The sequence below is a fragment of the Mytilus galloprovincialis genome, chromosome 12 (assembly GCF_965363235.1).
Source record: "Mytilus galloprovincialis chromosome 12, xbMytGall1.hap1.1, whole genome shotgun sequence".
Taxonomy (NCBI): domain Eukaryota; kingdom Metazoa; phylum Mollusca; class Bivalvia; order Mytilida; family Mytilidae; genus Mytilus; species Mytilus galloprovincialis.
Window position 1 is genome coordinate 5,934,185 of NC_134849.1, and position 27,885 is coordinate 5,962,069.

Below are 27,885 nucleotides of genomic sequence, written 5' to 3' on the forward strand. Positions count from 1 at the left end.
TCAGAAATAACTTTATTTTGTAGAAAATAGTGTCAACAAATTTACCAAAACAATCATAACAATATTTCTATACATACATTATTAGACAGCTAATCAAGTTTAAGTGAATTTTAATCTTACATTCCAGTAAACATAATTGATTATAATGAATTATGAGTGAACTACTAATCTTACTGCTGGTAATCTCTAATACAAATGTAAAGCAGTAAAAATCATGAGTGCGCACACTGAAATTTCTTGTCTCATTGCCAATCATACCACATCTTCTTTTTTATATAATTGTCAATGCTTCTTTTTGTTTTCACACTTATTTAAGAATCATAGACCTTTTACAGACAATACAAAACAGATCTTTAATAACTTCATTAGCATGAAAAAATAATCATAAATTAAAAATAAGATCCCACTCCCAAAAAAAAAGAAAAGACAAACTTCACACTTAAAAATATTTAAATATGATTAAGTTTAAACATATCTCTAAAAAAAGTAAAGATCATCAAAACAACTTTCATCAAATATCATTAATACTTTTGAAAATGTAAATAAAGATTAGTAGTTAGTCATATCCATAAAATCATTAACAAGGAAACAAAGCAAACAAGAGTATGTTCATAGTAGACTGATAAATGCCCCACAGGCACTGTAGTACATGGATGCCCAACTGGCACTATCATTTTCTATGTTCAGTGGACAGTGAAATAGGGTAAAAAATCTAATTTGGCATTTAAATTAGAAAAATCAACATAGTGAACATGTGTATTAAGATTCAAGTTGGACTTCAACTTCATCAAAAACTACCTTCAAGACCAAAAACTTTAAAACCCAAACTATCATTTTCTATGTTCATTGGACTATGAAATTGGGGTCAAAAATCTTATTTGGCATTAAAATTAGAAAGATCATATCATAGCGAACATGTGTACTAAGTTTAAAGTTGATTGGACTTCAACTTCATCAAAAACTACCTTGACCAAAAACTTTTACTTGAAGCGGAAGAACGAACGAATGAACAAACAGACCCACAGATCATTAAACATAAGCCCCCTCTACTTTCATAGGTAGGGCATACAAATTTAGCTGTTATAAGCAGTAATTACACAAAAGAACTGTATTTTTAGTTTTAACAGATTTTGAAAAAGTGGAACTCCGCTATTAGATGGTTCCAAATCAATGCAAAACGTGTTTGAAATTTTTTTGTGAACAAAATAAACTTTTATTTTGTAGCCCATTATTTTGCAATCCATTTTAATCAAATATGGGTGAAGAACTCAGTAACAAAGTCAAGTAAATGTCAGATCCTACATAATTTACTGTACTGCTGACACTTTATATGACTACACAGAGGCCACAGTTTTTCACTCTTGAGAGCTGTTTCCGTTTGCCAAAAAAAAATTAAAAATTGGTAGCAAAGTTAATTTTTAATATGACAACTGGTTTTAACACGTTTTATCAGTTCTTTGTCACTCAATAAAACACTATGCACATTAACATGTTAAGTTTTATCAATATTACAACTCCAATTTTTCTTTTAGAACATAAATATTACATTGTACATGTATGACTTTTAAAAATTATTCCATCATTCATAATTTCTTGCGTAAAATGCATGCAAAAGCATGTATATATATATATATATATATTATAAAAATTCCATCATTGGAAAAACAAAAAAAAATCAAAATTATCAAATTGTATAATTCAATATAAAATGCCAATAAACAAAACGTTTAATAAAAGTCTGGATTTCAAACTTTGATTTGAATCTAGTAACTTCTTCATAATAAAAATACATTGGAGGGGTATCCAACAAATCTGTTTAAAAATATTCAAATTATTTAAATTTTATGATTCAAACTGTTATTTATTTTATTTGAGACATAAAATCCTCGAATAATTAAAATAAAAGATGTTCAACAATTTAAGAATAGAGAGGTCAATGTTGACAACCTCATTAAAACAGTCAGTTGACTTTAAAGAATTATTCCCTTATGTAAAATACACATAGAAGTCAATCTACTTCTAAATAACTTTAAAAAGAGTTCCCTTGTGTAAAATATACCTAACTTTAAAGAGTTAGTTCCCTTGTGTAAAATATACCTAACTTTAAAGAGTTAGTTCCCTTGTGTAAATAATACCTAACTTTAAAGAGTTAGTTCCCTTGTGTAAAATATACCTAACTTTAAAGAGTTAGTTCCCTTGTGTAAAATATACCTAACTTTAAAGAGTTAGTTCCCTTGTGTAAAATATACCTAACTTTAAAGAGTTAGTTCCCTTGTGTAAAATATACCTAACTTTGAATATTTAGTTCCCTTGTGTAAAATATACCTAACTTTAAAGAGTTAGTTCCCTTGTGTAAAATATACCTAACTTTAAAGAGTTAGTTCCCTTTTGTAAAATATACCTAACTTTGAATATTTAGTTCCCTTGTATAAAATATACCTAACTTTAAAGAGTTAGTTCCCTTGTGTAAAATATACCTAATTTTAAAAAGAGTTACAGTCGAACCTTGTTGTGTCGAAAACTCGGACGAGTCGAAGTAATTTCGCGGTCCCGGTAAAATTCCCTTTTGATCAATGCATAATTACCTCTGATGAGTCGAACTCGGTTGATTCGAATACTCGGTTTAGTCGAGTAAATTTTATAATCCCGTCGAAGTAAAATTAAAATAAATTGACCCCGATGTCTCGAACTTCGAAAGTAAGAATTTTCAAAAGATGCAGACCTAATGATCATGATGATAAAAATTTAAGTCGGATGTATTTCTTATGTCAACTAATCATTTTTAAAAGAGATTAAAGCTGAATAAACATACTTGTTTGTATAACAGTTAAAATGACATGTTTATGGTGGCCGCTAATTAACACCTTTGTTGATCGTTCAAGCGGAATGTTAGTGTGTTGAACATTTTTCACCTGAGATAAACGAAACGAATTTAAATGACCCAAGCCGAGATTAAATGATTTAAAACTCATTAATTACAATAGATACAAGGATTAGGACAATTATAATAAATTCATGATAATCTAATGTAAAGCAGACGACCTCATCAGAGACCGTTCAGAATTTATTTCGTGCCGTGCGTGATTTCATAATTTATAGCGACTAACCTTTGTAAATATTTGTGTAGACTATTGATTTTATTTGTGCATGATTTGTATCTATACTTGTGTTTTTAATTATTACGATGGACCAAAAATGGAGATTGAATGGAAAAGGCACACTGTTAATTGTATCTAGTTTACACAAATATACCGTATTTCATGCATTCAAAATTTATGACGACACACTCGACCTCGGATGAGTCGAACCTCGGATGAGTCGAATACTTTGGTGCGGTCCCTTCGACTTCGACACAACGAGGTTTGACTGTATTTCCCTTGTGTAAACTTCACTTTCTTTTAAATTTAAAGAGTTAGTTCCCTTGTTTATATTGAAAACCCAACCTTTACAGTCAGAAGTGATCATTGTACATCAAAGTTAATTTAGGGAGTAAGTGTCCTTATTTTTAATATTCTCCGTCCCGACCTGTAGCAAACAGAAGTACCTTCAAGTAAGTACCTAAAAAAAAACACACAAAAGCAACAAAAAACAGATTAATTCAATTAATCAGCTTTAAGTCTACATAGCTGTCCAAACAGTATCAATAAAAAAAATAGGTAAATACATAAGATATGTGTAACAAAAATTAAATGTATACAAAAACACAACATTATGGAACAGAGGTAGTTTATTGTAAATTTCATGTAGGGAGAAAAAATACATAGCAATACAAAAAACAAAAACAGCAGGTACTATCATCTTAGCTAACTTATATCAAAATGATAAGTTGGAGACGATAAATACAGAAAAGGGTTCAAGAACAAATGTGAAAAGTGGTACTGTAATTTACAAGTGGCTTATTAGATAAACAGAACCACTACATATCTTAAAGTGGACAATTCTGCATTATTTAATATAGGTGTAATACCACCAAATCATGGTACGTCACATACGGTTGTATACGAAAGTAGGTCGAAAAAAATATTCCCTTGAATTTGACAGTTGTAGGTAATTAATCCTACATTTTATTGCACTAAAACCATTTCTGTGTCATAAACATATGTCTTGGGTATTTCAAAATACCATTATTTTTTATTTGGGATTTCTATAGTATATTTTGTAATCTTGAGGTTACATGGTGACTAAACCTTGTATACAAATAAAATAAGGGGAGAAATTTGATTGCTTAACTTCCAATGATGTTTATTTTCTTATATGCAATGAAATGTTATGTGAATTTTTTTCTATAGAACTGGACAGAATAAAACTTTACTCATGCCAAGTATTTCTTTATTTGAATCAAAGATAAATTCTGGACATTTTTTTGAAAAGTGCAAATTTAACAAAGACTAATAGGGGAAAATCAATGGTGGTATTACACCTATAGTCATGTTTTTACTTGGGTGATTTTCTTAGTTGTTTTTTCATCCAATTTATTCTTTAAAAAAAATAGACAAATACATAGACTGAAGTACATTTTTTTAGTTTGAAATTTGTAAATGCTCGAAAATTGTCAATAAAAAATTGCTAGAAGAAATTAGTTCATAATTAAACAGGGTTCAAAAATTCCTAGACTAGTCATGCATTGTGATAGTTAACAAATCCTAAGTCATGAATTGTAATAGTTAACAAATCCTAAGTCATGAATTGTAATAGTTAACAAATCCTAAGTTGTGAATTGTAATAGTTAACCACCCTAAGTCATGAATTGTAATAGTTAACAAATCCTAAGTCATGAATTGTAATAGTTAACAAATCCTAAGTCATGAATTGTAATAGTTAACAAATCCTAAGTCATGAATTGTAATAGTTAACAAATCCTAAGTCATGAATCGTAATAGTTAACAAATCCTAAGTCATGAATCGTAATAGTTAACAAATTCTAAGTCATGAATTGTAATAAATAACAAATCCTAAGTCATGAATCGTAATAGTTAACAAATTCTAAGTCATGAATTGTAATAGGTCACAAATCCTAAGTCATGAATCGTAATAGTTAACAAATTCTAAGTCATGAATCGTAATAGTTAACAAATCCTAAGTCATGAATCGTAATAGTTAACAAATTCTAAGTCATGAATTGTAATAGTTAACAAATCCTAAGTCATGAATTGTAATAGTTAACAAATCCTAAGTCATGAATTGTAATAGTTAACCATCCTAAGTCATGAATTGTAATAGTTAACCACCCTAAGTCATCAATTGTAATAGTTAACAAATCCTAAGTCATGCATTGTAATATTTAACCATCCTAAGTCATGCATTGTGATAGTTAACCATCCTAAGTCATGAATCGTAATAGTTAACAAATCCTAAGTCATGAATTGTAATAGTTAACAAATCCTAAGTCATGAATCGTAATAGTTAACAAATTCTAAGTCATGAATTGTAATAGTTAACAAATCCTAAGTCATGAATTGTAATAGTTAACAAATCCTAAGTCATGAATCGTAATAGTTAACCATCCTAAGTCATGAATTGTAATAGTTAACAAATCCTAAGTCATCAATTGTAATAGTTAACAAATCCTATTACAACATCGTCAGTATTAAACATCTAGCTTCCTGTAGGATCCTACCATACAGTCTATAGCATCTTCCTTCATCGTGGGTTTCTTCAACGTGCCATCCACAAGTCCGTATTTTGCTTCATTGTCAAAATGTGCATCCAGCTTTAACAGTTCTTCCATCCATTCCTTGAATTAAAATGTCAATGACAATATTATAAATATCTCCAAGAAACACTTTTTTTTATATAAAAAATATGTATATATGACCAGACAGACTAAAAAAAGAGACATATAAACTTAAACTTTTTATGGAAATTTGTATAAAATGGATTTAATTGAAACCAGCACAAAAAGATAAGATTTTGATATATAATTCATCATAAAAATATTCAAAGTTATTTATGGAATAGGTTTGATGCAATTTTTAAAACATTGAAACTTTACAATCGATTGGGAGAACAAAATTTGATCTGAATAAGTCGGACATATTATGACTTTATAAAGTCTAACCAGATGCTCCTCAGGGCGTAGCTTTATACGACCGCAGAGGTTGAACCCTGAACGGTTTGGGCAAGTATGGACACAACATTCAAGCTGGATTCAGCTCTAAATTTGGATTGTGATTAAATAGTTGACACAGCATAGGTTTCTGACACAGAATGAATGTGTTCTAATGAACTTTAAATTTTTGTTTTCTCTGAGAGCAATTCACTATGCTGTTGAATATTAATCCTCTCAAAAAAATGTTTGAAGAAATTTTCTTTTTATTTATGAAATTTCAAATGAGAAAAATTGAACGCAATTTTTTTAATCACATCCCCCTTTCCCTTATTCCAAAACTAATCTCAATTAAAATTTCTAATGGAGTTTGCAACAATAACTACTCATTTAAATACATCATAAAATATTAAGATGTAAAATAACTGCTTGTTATCACTGAATGGTAAAGATTATTTTAATTTATCAGTTGGTAGTAAAAAGTGAATATACATTGTATATTGTATATAACAAAGATTTAAGTTGATTCTGGACAAAGAAAGATAATTCCAATTGAAAAAATTCTTGCTATTGCACAATATTGTGAAATTAGATATTTCTTGCTTACTATTCTGGACAAAGAAAGATAACTCTAATTAAAAATAATAATTTGCTATTTCACAATATTGTGCAATTAAATATTTCTTGCCATTGCGCAATACTGTGCAATTGAAAAGACTTGTTATTGCACAATACTTAATACAATAATTTTAGGTCCTGATTCGGACCAACTGGAAAACTGGGCCCATGATCAAAAATCTAAGTACATGTTTGGATTCAGCATATCAAAGAACCCCAAGATTTCAATTTTTGTTAAAATCAAACTAAGTTTAATTTTGGACCCTTTGGACTTTAATGTAGACCAATTTGAAAACAGGACCAAAAATGAAGAATCTACATACACAGTTAGATTTGGCATATCAAAGAACCCCATTTATTCAATTTTTGATGAAATCAAACAAAGTTTAATTTTGGACCCCGATTTAGACCAACTTGAAAACTGGGCCAATAATCAAGAATCTAAGTACATTTTTAGATTCAGCATATCAAAGAACCTAACCGATTCATTTTTTGTCAAAATCAAACTAAGTTTAATTTTGGACCCTTTGGACCTTAATGTAGACCAATTTGAAAACGGGACCAAAAGTTAAGAATCTACATACACAGTCATGACAGTTAGATTCGGCATATGAAAGAACCCAATTATTCAATTTTGATGAAATCAAACAAAGTTTAATTTTGGACCCTTTGGGCCCCTTATTCCTAAACTGTTGGGACCAAAACTCCCAAAATCAATACCAACCTTCCTTTCATGGTCATAAACCTTGTGTTTAAATTTCATAGATTTCTATTTACTTATACTAATGTTATGGTGCAAAAACCAAGAAAAATGCTTATTTGGGTCCCTTTTTGGCCCCTTATTCCTAAACTCTTGGGACGTAAACTCCCAAAATCAATACCAACCTTCCTTTTGTGGTCATAAACATTGTGTTTAAATTTCATTGATTTCTATTTACTTAAACTAAAGTTATTGTGCGAAAACCAAGAATAATGCTTATTTGGGCCCTTTTTTGGCCCCTTATTCCTAAACTGTTGAAACCAAAACTCCCAAAATCAATCCCAACCTTTCTTTTGTGGTCATAAACCTTGTGTCAAAATTTCATAGATTTCTATTAACTTAAACTAAAGTTATAGTGCGAAAACCAAGAAAATGCTTATTTGGGCCCTTTTTGGCCCCTAATTCCTAAAATGTTGGGACCAAAACTCCCAAAATCAATACCAACCTTCCTTTTGTGGTCATGAACCTTGTGTTAAAATTTCATAGATTTCTATTCACTTTTACTAAAGTTAGAGTGCGAAAACTAAAAGTATTCGGACGACGACGACGACGACGCCAACGTGATAGCAATATGCGACGAAAAATTTTTCAAATTTTGCGGTCGTATAAAAATGCTATTACTCCTTTGTAAAAAAATGCCTACTTGCACTAGTTTGTTTATGTCAGCTCTCTGACTGGTGAACATATTGTTTATGGGCCAGCAGGGCCTCCTGGTGCAAGATTTTCTCATTGGGTTGAAGACCATATTGTTGGCCTTCAGCTGTTTTCTGCTCTTTGATTGGAGTTGTCTTTTCTTTGACACATTCCCCATTTCAATTCCCAATATGTTTATAAAAGATATTTCTTTGTTTTAATTCATTAAAAACCTTACATGCCTGTTAAATATATTGTCAGATTTCAATAGCATATATCTTAGATCTCCTTTAAATTTAGGTAAAAAGTTAAAAATAATTAACCTTATTTGAATATTTTGGAGCCTTTCCTCCATAATCTTCAGGAATATTTTCTTCATCTATAAATTCTTTAAGCTCTTCATATCTGTTTCCATGGAAATGTAGCTGTAACAGAAATATATACGTAAATAGAGATATTGGTATTTATAGTTTAAACATATTTTATATTCTCAAAGTAAAATCGATTGGACACGAGTAAACCATACTTATGAAGTTGCTCAGAATAATAAATTACAATACAGTATTGATGTGAGCATGCAATTATTCGGAATATACAATACTATAAGAATCTATTTATTGAAAAAAGAGATAAAAAAATAATAACGGAAAAGTTGGTAATGATGATGAAGATGATGATGTGAATGTACCACAAATACACTATTACTATCATATAACAAGAACTCTCTGAGATCTTTTAATATGCTCAAATATGTTTAAATATATGGACGTTTTGTTTATAGGAGAGGTTCAGATTACAAGAAATTGCTAATATAAGTAAGCCTAAGTTTTATACCGTTAGTTGTCTGATCAAATGAAGCTATTACAAAAGTGTTAAGGTATTTAAACCCTATGGACTTGAATTGTCTCCCTTTGAACCCTCTTTAAATACGTATAATTAACCAAGGGGAACAAGAGAAGTCTGTCCCCCTATTTTTAGAATAAAGTAAAATAAATTTAATTGTTACCCTGGAAACTGTTTTCTCCTTCATGAACTGTTTACCAATGGCAAAGATGTAGTCAAAGATTGTTGGCTCATTGAAGTAATGCATACCTTTAAATCTGGCTGGAAATGCATCCTAAAATATAATGAGAACAATTTTCATCCTATTACAATATCATAAGTAAAAAGTCAAATTCTTCTCTTCTTTTATTTGTTTAAACTTTACAATTCAAAAGAAAAAAAATTGTAACTGAAACCTTTGATCTTACAAAAAATACCAAAATACATTTATCAATTATGTTAAAATTTAAGAACCTAAGTACAAATTCATTACTAATTCTATAATTAAATACCTTTGTAGTTCAGTTCAGTTCAAATCAAATACTAAATACTTTAAAAAAGACATACAATGTAGAATAATCTTCCAATAAGACATTGTCTAATCGGGGCCTTTTATAGCTGACTATGTGGTATGGGCTTTGCTCATTGTTGAAGGCCATACAGTGACCTATAGTTGTTAATGTCTATGTCATTTTGGTCTCTTGTGGACAGTTGTCTCATTGGCAATCATACCACATCTTCTTTTTTATATTGATAAGGGATGACCAGATTAAATACTAATGCAGAAACAACAATCAAATCCTCTCTCATCCTTCAAATTGGTCATATCAATTAAACTACCTTTATATAAGGGGCAGATACCAACAATGAGAGAAAAAAAAACATGATTAATAAAAATTAATGGTATGTATGAATATATCATATCAATACAGATAATGACTACATTTCACATGTAAAACTTTTATGATTTGGTTTCCAAGCCTTTGAATTTAAGGGGGCATATGTTTTGATGGTCTGTGCATCTTTCAATAATGTTTAAGTTGTTGATCAAGGAAGTTTATCATGTTTATCTTGTCACATCAACATGCTAGCAGCTACTTAGTTCATGTCTCTTAGGAATGGACATTTCCAATAAATAACTTGCTATGTAAGGGATTTCACCCTAACTTCACTTTTCACTGAATTCTATATACAGTGTGAGTGGTGCATTGAGTATAGAAGTGTATTTTAAAATTACCTGTATCAAACCCATGAATTTTTTAGCATACAGCGGTGAAATACTCTTTGCATGAGCCCATCCAATACCATCTAAATCCATCATCATCACTAAACCATTTATCTGCGTCTCCTCTTCCTACAAAATACAGGTGTATCAAAATACAGGTATCCTAGAAATACAAAATACAGGTGTATCAATATACATGTATCCTAGAAATACAAAATACAGGTGTATCAATAAACATGTATCATAGAAATACAAAATACAGGTGTATCAATATTCATGTATCCTAGAATCACAAAATACAGGCCTAGGTGTATCTATTTACATGTATCCTAAAAAAACAAAATACAGGTGTGTCAATATACATGTATCCTAGAAATACAAAATACAGGTGTATCAATATTCATGTATCCTAGAATCACAAAATACAGGCCTAGGTGTATCTATTTACATGTATCCTAAAAAAACAAAATACAGGTGTGTCAATATACATGTATCATAGAAATACAAAATACAGGTGTATCAATATTCATGTATCCTAGAATCACAAAATACAGGCCTAGGTGTATCTATTTACATGTATCCTAAAAAAACAAAATACAGGTGTGTCAATATACATGTATCCTAGAAATACAAAATACAGGTGTATCAATATTCATGTATCCTAGAATCACAAAATACAGGCCTAGGTGTATCTATTTACATGTATCCTAAAAAAACAAAATACAGGTGTGTCAATATACATGTATCCTAGAAATACAAAATACAGGTGTATCAATATTCATGTATCCTAGAATCACAAAATACAGGCCTAGGTGTATCTATTTACATGTATCCTAAAAAAACAAAATACAGGTGTGTCAATATACATGTATCCTAGAAATACAAAATACAGGTGTATCAATATACTTGTATCCTACAAATACAGATGTATCAATATACATGTAATCTAGAAATTCAAAATACAGATGAAGCAATACAATTGTATCCTAGAAATAGCAAGTGAAACTGCGAGCTACTGCTCACTGATGATACCCCCGCCGCAAGTGGATAATATTAATAGTGTAAAAATATGGAAGTGTTCGGTAAACAGGAAGTTGTCGAGTGATGAATCTGAAAACGCATCACACGGTATAGCTGACTTATAAAAATCCTGAAACCAAATTTCAGAAATCCTTGTATTGTAGTTCCTGAGAAAAATGTGACGAAAATTTTTAACTTGGTTATCATGTGTAAAATCATACAAGTGTTCGGTAAACAGGAAGTTGTCGAGTGATGAATCTAAAAACGCATCACACGGTATACCTGACTTATATAAATCCTGAAACCAAATTTCAGAAATCCTTGTATTGTAGTTCCTGAGAAAAATGTGACGAAAATTTTCAACTTGGCTATCATGTGTAAAATCAGACAAGTGTTCGGTAAACAGGAAGTTGTCAAGTGATGAATCTGAAAACGCATCACACGGTATGGCTTACATATATAAATGTTGATACCAAATTACAGAAAGGGTGGATGTGTAGTTCCTGAGAAAAATGTGACGAAAGTTTCATGGGACGGACTGACTGACGGACTGATGGACGGACTGACTGACAGACAGAGGTAAAACAGTATACCCCCCCTTTTTTAAAGCGCATTTATCTGCGTCTCCTCTTCCTACAAAATACAGGTGTATCAAAATACAGGTATCCTAGAAATACAAAATACAGGTGTATCAATATACATGTATCCTAGAAATACAAAATACAGGTGTATCAATAAACATGTATCATAGAAATACAAAATACAGGTGTATCAATATTCATGTATCCTAGAATCACAAAATACAGGCCTAGGTGTATCTATTTACATGTATCCTAAAAAAACAAAATACAGGTGTGTCAATATACATGTATCCTAGAAATACAAAATACAGGTGTATCAATATTCATGTATCCTAGAATCACAAAATACAGGCCTAGGTGTATCTATTTACATGTATCCTAAAAAAACAAAATACAGGTGTGTCAATATACATGTATCCTAGAAATACAAAATACAGGTGTATCAATATTCATGTATCCTAGAATCACAAAATACAGGCCTAGGTGTATCTATTTACATGTATCCTAAAAAAACAAAATACAGGTGTGTCAATATACATGTATCCTAGAAATACAAAATACAGGCCTAGGTGTATCTATTTACATGTATCCTAAAAAAACAAAATACAGGTGTGTCAATATACATGTATCCTAGAAATACAAAATACAGGTGTATCAATATTCATGTATCCTAGAATCACAAAATACAGGCCTAGGTGTATCTATTTACATGTATCCTAAAAAAACAAAATACAGGTGTGTCAATATACATGTATCCTAGAAATACAAAATACAGGTGTATCAATATTCATGTATCCTAGAATCACAAAATACAGGCCTAGGTGTATCTATTTACATGTATCCTAAAAAAACAAAATACAGGTGTGTCAATATACATGTATCCTAGAAATACAAAATACAGGTGTATCAATATACTTGTATCCTACAAATACAGATGTATCAATATACATGTAATCTAGAAATTCAAAATACAGATGAAGCAATACAATTGTATCCTAGAAATAACAAGTGAAACTGCGAGCTACTGCTCACTGATGATACCCCCGCCGCAAGTGGATAATATTAATAGTGTAAAAATATGGAAGTGTTCGGTAAACAGGAAGTTGTCGAGTGATGAATCTGAAAACGCATCACACGGTATAGCTGACTTATAAAAATCCTGAAACCAAATTTCAGAAATCCTTGTATTGTAGTTCCTGAGAAAAATGTGACGAAAATTTTTAACTTGGTTATCATGTGTAAAATCATACAAGTGTTCGGTAAACAGGAAGTTGTCGAGTGATGAATCTGAAAACGCATCACACGGTATACCTGACTTATATAAATCCTGAAACCAAATTTCAGAAATCCTTGTATTGTAGTTCCTGAGAAAAATGTGACGAAAATTTTCAACTTGGCTATCATGTGTAAAATCAGACAAGTGTTCGGTAAACAGGAAGTTGTCAAGTGATGAATCTGAAAACGCATCACACGGTATGGCTTACATATATAAATGTTGATACCAAATTACAGAAAGGGTGGATGTGTAGTTCCTGAGAAAAATGTGACGAAAGTTTCATGGGACGGACTGACTGACGGACTGATGGACGGACTGACTGACAGACAGAGGTAAAACAGTTTACCCCCCCTTTTTTAAAGCGGGGGTATAAAAAAATACAGGTGTACCAATAAACATGTATTCTAGAAATACAAAACACAGGTGTATCAATAAAAAAGTATCCTAGAAATACAAAATACAGGTTTAAAAGTTCACCCTTGATTTATATAGTATTCAATGAGCATCTTAGAAATATTATATATGATGTGTAAACTGAATTCCATAAATACAAAATACTAGTGTAAAAAGGATAGAAAGTACATCTGCCCTAGGTACCTGTTGCTACATTTGATGACTTATGTAAGGCTTTAAAATACAATGAACTTTAACATCAACTTGTTCTGAATAACAGACAAAAATTACAATAGCTCAGTCCAAGTAAAATAGTATACACACACAGGGTTTTGCTCATTGCTGAAGGCTGTACGATGACCTATAGTTGTTTTCATCATTTGTACTTGGTGGATAATTATCTCTATGGCAATGATACCACATCTCCTTTTTTTTTATATTTGATATCACTTGCAAAGCAGATTTTGCACTTAAAATTTCATTATATGCTCTTCAGCAAAACAAGTTTTAATATATAATTATGTCCTCTAAATTCATAAATTTTGTCTGCATAATTTATATATATTATTGTGATTTTTAAACAATTGATGAAATTGTGAGATTGATTACAACTGCATTTCAAGAAAAGATGCATATGAAGTGAGGTTATTTTTATGAAAACTGGCCTGTTACAAATTCCTGAACATACAGTACCTGTTTCAAGCCTTATTGAAAAAAAAAAAGAATTGGCGGATCTGTAAAATGAGAATCTTTTTTTCTGTAACACACTATATCATGTATATATGACATGTAAAGAGAAATGAGATGTACTTTACAATGCTGAACCAAAATTCCTAGTGTGTAATGGTCCTAAATCATAAATGTCAATCAAATGTGTTATGGGCAGCATGATAATAGTAGCTATATAGAGAGGCAGGAATGATAACCATTATAACTATATCTGTTTAGCCTATATATTAGCTTTTTTTTTTTATAAAATAGCTTTATATTATTTTAAACACAAATAATACCTCTATCAGTCTTGACATAGTCAGAAAATTGGTCCTAAATACATCAGTGATTCCAAATTTGCTAGGATTCCATTTACCTGGGGAAAAAAACAAGAGTCAAATAATAAATGATGTTTTTACAAGTAAATTATGTAAACAGAAGTCAGCTGACTACCAATTTCACAGGTTGATTTTTTCTGAGAAAAGAAGGTCCCTGAGCAGCTGCATTGATGCTTATATATAATTACCATCAATGAAATTGCATGATTTTAGAACACTTGATAAACAGTTAAATGATAGTGTAACGGTTTATTTCTTCCTCTGTGATATTTTATCCTGGAGATAATTTGTCCCAGTAAATCTTTTCCAGGCATGGTATTTCACAGGTATAATTTTTCCAGAGGAGTGAAAATCTATCTGTGTTATGCAGATAGTATGTACCAGTATATATTATCCGTTCCATATTTCACAAAACCTTGTGAAATAGAGTCCCATTAACTACTATGTTAGTTACTCACAATCAATATATACCTGACTATAATTATAAATGTTTCAAAAAGGTAGAACAAATTTGCATAATTTACCAATCAAAGAGAGGTAATTATGAGAAATTTATATTTTAAAGATATTAATATTATATTTCCGAATCTATTTCATTGTGATATTTTTTCTTTAATCTTATTTTTTATATTCATTTATATAAAAAGATGACTTAAAACATGATTTAATAAGACAGACAATATTTCACAGGAAAATACTATCCAGCTGTTGAAATTGTGTTTTTTCCAATATATTGTTATTGATTCATCCATATTATCAACAACTAAATCTTTGTCCCCTGACAAAACTATAAAATATAGTTAAAAATATCATCATACTAAAATTCTTCCATGATACTGTTTACAGTACTAACTCAACTATATTCTACCTTTACTTTTTATTTTATATTTGTACTGAGATCTGAAAACAACTCACTTTTACCTGTTTTTCACTTGCCTTATCTTATATGTATTAAATTAATCATGATATTATTTCACAATTATGATCTTTGAAATTACTTCTGGTTTTCTATTATATGTTTTATGATAATTGTCTTTTTAAAAGAATGATATTTACTTGAATATTTCAGGATATTATTTTCAATGATAATATGTGAAATTATTTCCCATTATAACACATTTTTTTAACAATTTAGCTTCGATTCAAATACATTATGACTATTTCATAGTATTTGTAAAGATTTAAGTTTTTTTTAATAACTATTCAATAGTTTGACAACCCAGATAGAATTTCATGGCAAAGGAAAAAATATCCTAGGGAAATATTTTCCTCCGGATAAAAAAAATAACAACAACTACTGTGACATTTTTTCCACCGGATCAAATTTTACCAGGATGTAATTTTGCTTTTTAAAAACTCAGGATTTTCTTTAATTGTGTCTTTGTAAATTACTGTCTGCCTGATGAAATGAAATATAGATAAGCTGTCATAGTTTCTGTCATTAAATAATTATATCATCTAGCAATTGATAATCTGGAGCAATTTTTAGACAAAAGAATTTCATTTTCCTTTCTTTTTTTTCATTTGAAGATGAATACACCTTATCGCTATATATATCTTCCATTACCATGATTACTGGACATCACAAAAGTTCCTGTAAAATATGACGTCATAATAAAAAATATCTGATGCCACAATGGAAAAGTGATTGTTGTGTGACGTCAAAAGTTCAAGCAGGACAGATTCTTTGGTCAAGCAGAACAGATTTCCAAAAAGCAATAAAGTGTATGCATACACTAACCTGGCCTGAATACAATGACCCTTCGTCCAAGCTTGTCTCTGTGTGGCAGAACTCCAGTCACGCCAGCCTCTAAAACATGCTTTACAGCCAAAGGACGCAGTCCCTCAAATAGTTCTGCATTGTCAATTCTCATTTTGAAATGTGTCATAATTAGATTAAATGCTCTTTCGTAGTCAAACTTTTTGGCTCGTAAGAAACGTAACAAGAAGGCATCGTCTGTGCGAATCCTTAAAGCTGAAACATAAAATATGAAAAATAATGACTGTGGATTCATTTCTAATGATATTAATTTCTAAAATATTAACTGCAGATAGAAGACATTATATTTTGTAAGTTCATGTACACTGCAGGGCTCACACTACTTCAAAATTATAGGGAGAAGTGACTTCTCTTTTTGAAACTGATAGGGAGAAGTGGTGAGATTTGAAAGAGAAGTGCTCATTCGTGCGGTGCGATACAATGTTTGGATTTTACAATAGTATAAAGGGCCATATGTAAATAATGTTCTTTTTATACTGTTCAATTCATATCTGAGTAAAAAAATTACAATTAAAGTAACATTTGAAATTAAAAGTTGTTTAAGCTTGTGAGAAACTACCAACTAAATATCTAGCACTAAAAAAATAAAAAATATTTAAAAAAATGTAAAGAAATTATAATATATCAATTACAATTTAATTAAAAATTATCTTGTTTATGACATTCAGTGTTTCTCATAAAAAATATAAAAGTTATTAAGCTGGGCCATAATATATTGATATTAGTATAATAGTCTCAGAGTTAAGCAACTTTAATCAATAGTTTGAAACAATCCATAAAAAATATAAGGAATTATATACACCAATCAATTAGATGTAACCAAAAGTCTCTTAATGCGTGTGGAATGCGTAATTTTTCCCTTTGGGATCAATATTCTTCTGTCAGCTGTTCCATCCGTGCGTCCGTAGTAATTATTGTAAAAGTACGGATTTCGGTCATAGCTGGTCCGCTTCAGATCCGGAGATTAGAAATCGGTCAATGGCGGACGAATGCAAGAAAATTTACAAAAATAAACGATGTTTGACAAGTTATTTGGAAAGGAACATGACGTTTTTAATGCAATAAATGGATAAAAATTTACTGGAGGCAACTTTTATCACGTTTAAATGAAGTAACAAACTTATTTTGCCGCCGAAATTGAGGTTGATGTACGTTTTCGAGTAACAAGCACTGGTACTTGCGGAGGTCTTGCGGAAATGCACGAAGTGATAAAAAGTTGTATTTTTATCAAATAACCTGCTACACACTACGAAGACAATGCTTCAACCTCTTTTTAAAAGATAATGAATCGTTTATGTCTGAATTTCTTTAATTATCAATAAAAATTTGATGTTTCATCAACTTGGTAAAAATTGAAAATGTCCGATGACGGAAGCGACTGAAAGCGACTGTCGTCAAGAACAGGGCGACTTGTTTTCGCTTTTGGGGGTCGGGGAAAGCGAAGTGACGGTCGGGAAGGCGACTTCTTCGCCCAAGTCGCCTGGTAGCGTGAGCCCTGTCATGTTATATACATGTATTCTAAAATGAAGATGTCCAAAAACTGGAGATGATCTCAGGTGCTCCGGAAGGGTAAATAGAATAATTTACAGTGACTGTAAATTATTCTATTTACCCTTCCGGAGCACCTGAGATCATCTCCAGTTTTTGGACATCTTCATTTTAGAATACATGTATATAACATGACATATACCCATGACACTCTTAACCTTTTGTAGAAATTTGCACAATTCCTTGAAGTACCATTTTTTTACTTCTTCACTACATTTTCTTTCATGACATACCTTTTTCCTTTTCTACCATTTCCCTCAGAGCTTGTATATCACGACTTCGCCATTCTGGTTTTTCATTTAGTTCCTCTTGAGCTTTCTTCACAAGTTCTGGACTCAGTGTACACACATATTCAGGACTTCCATTCTCTGCCATTTTGATTTTGTAGACAACTTTGGTATCAAGTATGTGCTAATACTTTCTTCTAGCTGTAGGGCTTCATTATTCTTTAAAAAAAAAATAGACAACCATTTTCACTTGTAGAGAATTTTGTGTAATCAACTTTCCTTAGGCATATTAAGCACGAGTATAACTTAGATTTTCACAATCTCCATGAAGAGCAAGAGCTCTCTTTAAATAATGTTTCTAAATCATTGTTATTTATACATGTACATTAAAAAGAGTATTGCCAAGTAATGCAGTCAATTATCTTATATTTAAAAAGACATCTCCTCATGCTTAAAATATACACTTTAAGCTAAATATGGCAATTTACTTAGACCACGTCTTAGTAATTTATTCCAAGTAAAATGTATATTTCTGTTATTGAATATGTTTGTTGATTACAGCAAAAATATATACTCTAGCTAGCTATATATACATATACAGTCAGAGCTCAGACATAAACAAGTCGATTTCTGTTTTGACTTAAAACATGTATTTAATATAAAAATGTGTTTTCAATTTTAGACTTATCTAAGTCACAAAATGACAGACTTGTTTAGGTCTATTTATGTTGATGAAAAAACTTAATTTGACTTGGTGACCAAAGTACACCACCTAAGACAGCAAAAACCTGTCTGAGAGTTCACAAGGACTTGAGCTATCTATATTTAATTATCTAACTGAACATCCTTACTAAACACAGATGTTTTACCTCATTAAGTGTGGTTCCAGGTGGTTGCATTGTAAGGTTAATTAACATTATCCCTGATTTTTTAGACTCTCATTCATATTTTTCTTCAGAAGACAAAGCATTGGCTTTCAATGTTGTCATTATTCGATTTAGATGCATGACCTTTTTATAAATATGCGTAGGTCTTGAAGTAAACCAATTTTGGTAACTTATCGACTTGTAGGAGTCGATATTTGCAACTTTTTGATTCTGGTCAATCATTTCTTGCTTAACAATATTTGACGGATTAAAGTCGTATTTTGTCTTGCATTAAACAGTCAGGGATATAACTCTATAGGGTTATTACAGGAAAATAACATACATTTGTTATTGTAGACTAAAAAATCAAAGAACTGTGATAACATACGTATGTTACAGTACATGTTTCAAAGGGACAATATACATCATTAGTTTAGCTGAAATTTGTAAAAGTTCTATTGCTATTACTTTTGTCTATATGTATACTTAACTATTGAAAGATATAACAGTTCATAGTTTGCCATTTTGCATAATACACCTATATGTTATCACAGAAAAAATATGCCTGTAATAACTAAAGGGTGTTATCACAGCTTCTCTATATCACTTCAAAGGATTTGCTCAGACATAGATCATGCTTAATTTCAATGTATTTTAATTTATTGTAAGAAATAATGACCAGAGCATGTAATGAGGTTCTGCGCAAGTTTCTCAGTAATTCCCAAGTGTCTTATATAATAAGTTACATTCCTTTAATAACTAAGCCTTGTTATTACAGCTAAGTTTATCACTTAATAGCCTCATCTCATTGATTTACCATGGTTAATCAAAAATGTATTAATCTAATTAAGAAATTAGTTATCAAGGCTATGCATTTAGTTTCTGCGCAAAGTCTCAAGAGTTCCCTAGAGCCCATTATAAATGAAATAATTTTACAAATAACAAACATATGTTATTACAGATTTAGAAAATTTTAGGAAGAAACTCTGTAATAACACACGCAAGTTATTTTCTGTAATAACCCTATAGAGTTATATCTCTGACTGGTAAAGGGAGACAAATCCTAAAACTTACGAATTTAGACCTCTATGAGTCAAAAGCAGATTCAGACTTATTTATGTCTGAGCTCTGACTGATATATGAAATTTGCTTTCTAAACTAGAGGCTCTCAAGAGCCTGTGTCGCTCACCTTGGTCTATGTGCATATTAACAATGGACACAGATAAATTCATGACAAAATGGTGTTTTGGTGATGGTGATGTGTTTGTAGATCTTTCTTTACTGAACATTCTTGTTGCTGAAATTATCTCTATCTATAATGCACTTGGCCCAGTAATTACAGTGGAAAATATTTTGTAAAAATTTACAAAAATTTACAAAAAATTATGAAAATTGTTAACAATTGACTATAAAGGGCAATAACTCCTTAAGGGATCAATTGACAATTTTGGTCATGTTGACTTATTTGTAGATTTTATTTTGCTGAACATTATTGCTGTTTAGAGTTTGTCTCTATCTATAATAATATTCAAGATAATAACCAAAATCTGCAAAATTTCCTTAAAATTACCAATTCAGAGGCAGCAACCTAACAATGGGTTGTCTGATTCATCTGAAAATTTCAGGGCAGACAGATCTTGACCTGATGAACCATTTAACCTCCGTCAGATTTGCTCTAAATGCTTTGGTTTTTGAGTTATTAGCCAAAAACTGATTTTACCCCTATGTTCTATTTTTAGCCATGGCAGCCATCTTGGTTGGTTGGTCGGGTCACCGGACACAATTTTTAAACTAGATACCCCAATGATGATTGTTGCCAAGTTTGGTTCAATTTGGCCCAGTAGTTTCGGAGGAGAAGATTTTTGTAAAAGATAACTAAGATTTACAGAAAATGGTTAACTAGAGGCTCTAAAGAGCCTGTGTCGCTCACCTTGGTCTATGTGCATATTAAACAAAGGACACAAATGGATTCATGACAAAATTGTATTTTGGTGATGGTGATGTGTTTGAAGTTCTTACTTTACTGAACTTTCTTGCTTCTTACAATTAAATCTATAATGAACTTTGCCCATTAGTAACAGAGAAAAATATTTGGTAAAAATTTACATAAATTTACCAAATTAATGAAAATTGTTAAAAATTGACTATAAAGGGCAATAACTCCTTAAGGGGTCAATTGACCATTTAGGTCATGTTGACTTATTTGTAGATCTTACTTTGATGAACATTATCGCTGTTTACAGTTTATCGCTATCTACATGATCTATAATAGTATTCAAGATAATAACCAAAAACAGCAAAATTTCTTTAAAAATTACCAATTGGAGGGCAGCAACTCAACAACCGGTTGTCCAATTCATTTGAATATTTCAGGGCAGATATATATTGACTTGATTAACAATTTAACTCCTTGTCAGATTTCCTCTAAATGATTTGGTTTCCGAGTTATAAGCAAAAAACTACACTTTACCCCTGTTCTATTTTTAGCCGTGGTGGCCATCTTGGTTGGATGGCCAGGTCATCGGACACATTTTTCAAACAAGGTACCTCAAAGATGATTGTGGCTAAGTTTGAATTAATTTGGCCCAGTAGTTTCAGAGGAGAAGATTTTTGTAAAAGATAACTAAGATTTACGAAAAATGGTTAAAAATTGACTATAAAGGGCAATAACTCCTAAAGGGGTCAACTGACCATTTCGGTCATGTTGACTTACTTGTAAATCTTACTTTGATGAACATTATTGCTGTTTACAGTTTATCTCTATCTATAATAATATTCAAGATAATAACCAAAAAGAGCAAAATTTCCTCAAAATTACCAATTCAGGGACAGCAACCCAACAACGGGTTGACCGATTCATCTGAAAATTTCAGGGCAGATAGATCTTAACCTGATAAACATTTTTACCTCGTGTCAGATTTCCTCTAAATGCTTTGGTTTTTGAGTTATAAGCCAAAAACTGCATTTTACCCCTATGTTCTATTTTTAGCCGTGGCGGCCATCTTGGTTGGTTGACCGGGTCACGCCACACATTTTTTAAACTAGATACCCCAAAGATGATTGTGGCCAAGTTTGGATTAATTTGGCCAAGTAGTTTCAGAGGAGAAGATTTTTGTAAAAGATTACTTAGATTTATGAAAAATGGTTAAAAATTGACTATAAAGGGCAATAACTCCTAAAGGGGTCAACTGACCATTTCGGTCATGTTGACTTATTTGTAAATCTAACTTTGCCGAACATTATTGCTGTTTACAGTTTATCTCTATCTATAATAATATTCAAGATAATAACCAAAAACAGCAAAATTTCCTCAAAATTACCAATTCAGGGGCAGCAACCCAACAACGGGTTGACCGATTCATCTGAAAATTTCAGGGCAGATAGATCTTAACCTGATACACATTTTTACCCCATGTCAGATTTCCTCTAAATGCTTTGGTTTTTGAGTTATAAGCCAAAAACTGCATTTTACCCCTATGTTCTATTTTTAGCCGTGGCGGCCATCTTGGTTGGTTGACCGGGTCACGCCACACATTTTTTAAACTAGATACCCCAATGATGATTGTGGCCAAGTTTGGTTCAATTTGGCCTAGTAGTTTCAGAGGAGAAGATTTTTGTAAAAGTTAACGACGACGGACGACGACGACGGACGACGGACGCCAAGTGATGAGAAAAGCAAAGGGCCAAGTGAGCTAAAAAACTCTTATTCCTGTTACATGTATAATCATTCAGATGAATGTTTTGTTTTTATCGTTCAATTCAATGATTAAAGCGAAGTGAAAATAAATATTTAACGTTGAGCCTTTATGTGTTATGTTTGCCAGCATCTTGTTTTCCATATGCAACTGTCCCAGTCATAACTACTACGTTCAATAATTCTATATGTTACAGGTTTAATTAGGATTATGTAAAAATTTCTGGTTACCCTATGAATGATTGGAAAAATATTGTAAGTTCACCCCGGTTAATATCTATTCAAGGTCTTCTTTTATAAAAATTTGTAAGGGTTCCGCGGAACCCAGTGTCTCGCCTACATTTGCTGTTAATCAAACACTCATCAAAAATGATGAAAAAAATCAATAAAATTATTCCTCTCGATACTATCTTATGATTGTCAGATTTAGCTTCTGTCCAAGTTTGGTAAAAATCCAGGCTAGTTTAAGAATCTTAAAAATGTTTTAAATACTTTAACTGCAGACTGTATGTAATGTTAACTGGAAGAAAAACTAAGTCCATTTATAAGTAAAATACGGGAAAAATGGAATTTTTTTTTTACAAAATTTACTTCTGGATATTATCTTCTGATCATAAACAAGCTACTGGCCAAGTTTCTTACAATTCAAGGATAGTTTAAGAAAGTTATTAAAATTTTAAAAACTTTAACCACAGAGTGAATGTAATGTTTCCTGGCAGAAAAAACTAAGTCCATTTATAAGTAAAATACCGAAAAAATGGAATTTTATTTTTACAAAATTTACTTCTGGATACTATCTCCTGATCATAAACAAGGTTCTGGCCAAGTTTTGTACATTTCCAGGATAGTTTAAGAAAGTTATTAAAATTTTAAAAACTTTAACCACAGAGTGAATGTAATGTTTCCTGGCAGAAAAAACTAAGTCCATTTATAAGTAAAATACGGAAAAAAGGGAATTCTATTTTTACAAAATTTACTTCTGGATACTATCTTATGAACATAAACAAGCTTCTGTCAAAGTTTCGTACAATTCAAGGATAGTTTAAGAAAGTTATTAAAATTTTAAAAACTTTAACCACAGAGTGAATATTTGTGGACACCGCCGCCGCCGCCGCCACCGACACCGACGGAATGTAGGATCGCTATGTCTCACTTTTTCTACTAAAGTTGAAGGCTCGACAAAAATAAAATAATATCGTAATGAATTTCATTGAAAATCGGACAACACTAATCTACATAGGTCATGTTGGTATTACTTTTCTACATTGGCTAGAGGTATAGGGGGAGGGTTGAAATCTCACAAACATGTTTAACCCCGCCGCATTTTTGCGCCTGTCCCAAGTCAGGAGCCTCTGGCCTTTGTTAGTCTTTTATTATTTAAATTTTAGTTTCTTGTGTACAATTTGGAAATTAGTATGGCGTTCATTATCACTGAACTAGTATATATTTGTTTAGGGGCCAGTTGAAGGACGCCTAGGGGTGCGGGAATTTCTCGCTACATTGAAGACCTGTTGGTGACCTTCTGCTGTTATTTTTTTCTATAGTCGGGTTGTTGTCTCTTTGGCACATTCCCCATTTCCATTCTCAATTTTATTGTCAAAACTTACATCATGATCAGGTGCCAGATTTATTTTCTTTGATCAAAAGGATACTATGGCTAAAATATCAGAGCCTTAATCTAGATATGCATCTGGTAATCAAATAATAATATGGCGACGAAGTCCCTTATTACCATGATTACAGTAGAAAAATCAAAAAAAAAAAAAATTGGGCAAATTTCCTGAAATTTTCATTGTACTAATGAAAATGATGAACTCAAAACAGAGATGGGTCCGATTACTCTCAATGTAATTGATTAAATTACAATTACTTTGTCATTTGTACGATTAAATCAAATTAATGATTACATCATTTCTGAAAGTGTCTGATTAAATTAATGATTACATTAGCAAAGTAATCATGATTACATCTGATGACAATGAATTTAAAAAAAAAAAACATTTTGAATGATATGAATGAATTAACATTTGATACAACTAAAGCACTTTTTAGAAAGGATTTTGTTTTATATATTAGAAAATGATAACTTCAAACTTCATCTATTTAATAAACCACAAAGGTTCACAGTTTATGGAAGTTAAAATATGGATGAAATAAAGTTACCTGTTAAAAACTATGTAAAATTTTAATAGAATTGTTTAATTGTCAAAATACAAGTCCTCTTAATCATTGCATTTTACATGTCCAATTTAAGAAAATACAAACATTTGCTTTAATATCTTGAACAAGATATTTGTCCAACTTTTAATTTAGTTTGTGCAATTAGATAAATTTTCACATGTCTGATTAATCTTTTATCATATACATTGTCCTACAGCTATACTCAATTGGAAATTGCAATAAAAACAAACCTTAATTGGTTTCCTACCTGTCTATTTAAAGTTGACAAAAATCACAATATTAACAAAAGATCATAATTCAGGATTAAAGAAAAGTATAATATTACTTGAATATAACAGTTTTTATCAAATATGTATATATGTACATCTTTAAATTGTGAATATATGTACAATATCTTTTATTAAGGCTAGTACAATATATTTTACTAATTGTATTATATATCTCTTCTTAGGCTATAAATGATGACTTTTCAATACTGTTACAATTTATTTTTTACTGAAGTATACAAATCAATTAACATGCTTTATAAAGTAAATCAAACTAATGTATCTTAAAATGTAAATATTTATTAAATAAGAATAACAAAATTGTTCATTTATTGACCATAAACACAGTTTAAGATTTTTTTTTTCATTGTAATCAGAATGTAATCAAAAAGTAATCAGGATTACAAGGTATTTTGAAAAGTAATTGATTAAATTAAATTACATGTAATCAGATTTTTGGCTGATTAATGATTACAATGATTACTTGAAAAATTGTAATCAATTACAGCTGATTAACGATTACAATTACAATTACCCCAAGCCTGACTCAAAATCATGAAAAAAAATTTTGTCGCCTTTTTTAATTCCGGCATTTGCGCAGAAATCTACTTCGTTCTTCCAGTCTCATTGTCGTGAAACTCTGAGTAGTCTAGTAAAATATAGGAACTCAAGAAACCCAATACCAATATTTCATTTTTAATAATTCTTTGTCTTTGACTCTTTGATATGAATTAACGTTACCTGATGAATAGTGTTTCTTTGAATTGGTTAACATTTAACATGACGTCATAACTTAAATAATGTCACAAGTACAATCTCTAACAACAAAACCAAAATCGGAAACATTACGGTATTTTCGTTTCTTTTTTTATTTAACAAATATGTAAGTTACAAAAAAAATAATTCATACAGACTTGGTCCCCATTCACAGTGTTCACAGATAATGCCTGCCTCATATTTATGACAGATGTGTATAGCATATAAATACTCAGAAGGAACAGAAAGTAATGCATTATATTCGTTTTATGGATTTTAAAGTTGTGCATTAAATGCTGTACTGGTTACAATTCTCAATTTCTTCAATTTGGGAATCAGAATATGTTTAGGAAAACTGGAAAATGGGGGGAGGTCTTTATTCAAAATCATTTATCGTTTAAACAATGGTTAGGGTTCCAACCCTGGATCCGCCACTGATATCTATCCTAAAACTATACAAGCTATTAATGATGCATTAGAAGAGAATAATAAACACCTTTTACATGTATAAAATATCTCAAACGTTTGTTGTCATTTTCTTGAAAGACCCGGAAGTAAAATTCATATAAGAAATACAAAAACTTCTCGGGCTTATTTCCGGGTTACACTAATGACTGGACCGAATGACAGGACCGAATGACAGGACCAAATGAACAATGCTAATAACTTTTTCATTTCTCAAATGATTGAACTCAAATTTGAAATATAATAAGATTTCATCATTTGATAAATAGATTTAAGAAAAAAATTAAAAAAAATTGTAAGATAAAATCTTATTATATTTCAAATTTCAGAAAAATATTTTGAGAAATAAAAGAGAAATTAGCAATTTTATCTGGTCCGGTCATTGTCGAGATTGGTCCTGGCAGTCAGCGATGGTCATGTCACGTTTTCGAAAGTTTTTGAAAATAAATTTATATTTTTTATAACATTTTAGTTTCAAAATATGACATACCATTTTATATTTCAAATCTGAAATAATTCCTTTGAAAAATAAAAAAGTTATTAGCATTTTTATTTTGTCATGTCATTCTCGATGTTGGTCCTGTCATTATCAGAGTTGGTCATGTCACGTTTTCTTAAGTTTCTTACAATTTTTTTTATTTTTTTTTCTTAAATCTATTTATCAAATGATGAAATCTTATTATATTTCAAATTTTAGTTCAATCCTTTGAGAAATGAAAAAGTTATTAGCATTTTTCATTTGGTCCTGTCATTCGGTCCTGTCATTCGGTCCAGTCATTAGTGTAACCCCTTATTTCCGCTTTTATGACGATCTCATCATAGGGCTTTTTAAAGTCTTTCCTCTCCGTGAGGAAAGACCTTATTGTTTTTCGAGGGCCCTCATGGGGTTTTTGATTATGTGATTACTTGGCCGTTTTTTTAATGATTATTTGATTATTAAGCCAAATATTTCATGATTATTTGATTACCTAGGACTGTATTTTTAGTTTATGATTATTTGATTACTAAAAAGATAAGCAAATATTTAATGATTATGTGATTATATTGGCAAAAAAATGGTGATTATGTGATTACTAGGACCCCCCCCATGAGGGGCCTCTTTTTCTAATGTCTTTTTTATTATGTGATTATTGATTTTATTTAGCAGTTTTTATAGTGATTATTTGATTAACAGACGCCATATTTCATGATTATTTAATAATCTAGGACTGTTTTTATTTGATTATCTTGTTTAAAAAAACAATTAATAAATATGTGATTATATTAGCAGGCGCGGATCCAGGAGGGGGGTTCCGGGGTTTGGAACCCCCCTTTTTTTTGGACGATCAATGCATTTGAATGGGGACATGTAATTGGAACCCCCCTTTGTCCTGGGTTAGGAACCCCCTTTTAAAATGGTTGGATCCGCCCCTGAATATCCAAAAAAATGTGATTTACGGCCAGTGTGAAGTTACTTGGACAACGCATGAGGGGCCCCATCTTTGAAAAAGATATCTAATACATTGAGATCTGATCATAGAGATATTGATAGATTTGGAAACAAAACATGACCTTTTTGTTAGTTTTTTTCTCATCATAATCAAAATAATTTCACCGTGCGGCCAAACTTTACGATTCTAAAAGTTGAGTATTTGCGATTTTCTCTGAAGAATTGAAAGAGGGACGAAAGATACCAGAGG

At 30.9% G+C, this 27,885-nt stretch overlaps 1 protein-coding gene across 2 annotated transcripts; it reads right to left on the reverse strand.

The window, feature by feature from the left end:
• Nucleotides 1–26,338, reverse strand: LOC143054789 (alpha-tocopherol transfer protein-like). 2 transcript variants are annotated; one of them, XM_076227843.1, is made up of 8 exons: nt 26,238–26,338; nt 17,985–18,197; nt 16,165–16,398; nt 14,385–14,461; nt 10,117–10,233; nt 9,064–9,174; nt 8,381–8,482; nt 1–5,734 (listed from the first exon to the last, which is right to left on the reverse strand). In XM_076227843.1, exons 2-8 carry the CDS (start codon nt 18,124–18,126, stop codon nt 5,588–5,590), a joined length of 930 nt encoding a protein of 309 aa, XP_076083958.1. In that variant the 5' UTR covers nt 18,127–18,197; nt 26,238–26,338; the 3' UTR covers nt 1–5,587. The 2 variants fall into 2 exon arrangements, with proteins under 2 accessions (XP_076083958.1, XP_076083959.1); XM_076227844.1 differs by having other exon boundaries at nt 26,245–26,312.
• Nucleotides 26,339–27,885: the final 1,547 nt, after the last annotated feature.

Excerpts from the sequence above, each read along its gene's own strand:
- LOC143054789 (XM_076227843.1), bottom strand. The coding sequence starts at position 18,126 with ATGGCAGAGAATGGAAGTCCTGAATATGTGTGTACACTGAGTCCAGAA. Across the intron at positions 14,462-16,164 it reads GGTCATTGTATTCAGGCCAG|GTAAATGGAATCCTAGCAAA; the intron begins GTTAGTGTATGC and ends TTTTTTCCCCAG. Across the intron at positions 9,175-10,116 it reads AATTCATGGGTTTGATACAG|GATGCATTTCCAGCCAGATT; the intron begins GTAATTTTAAAA and ends ATTATATTTTAG.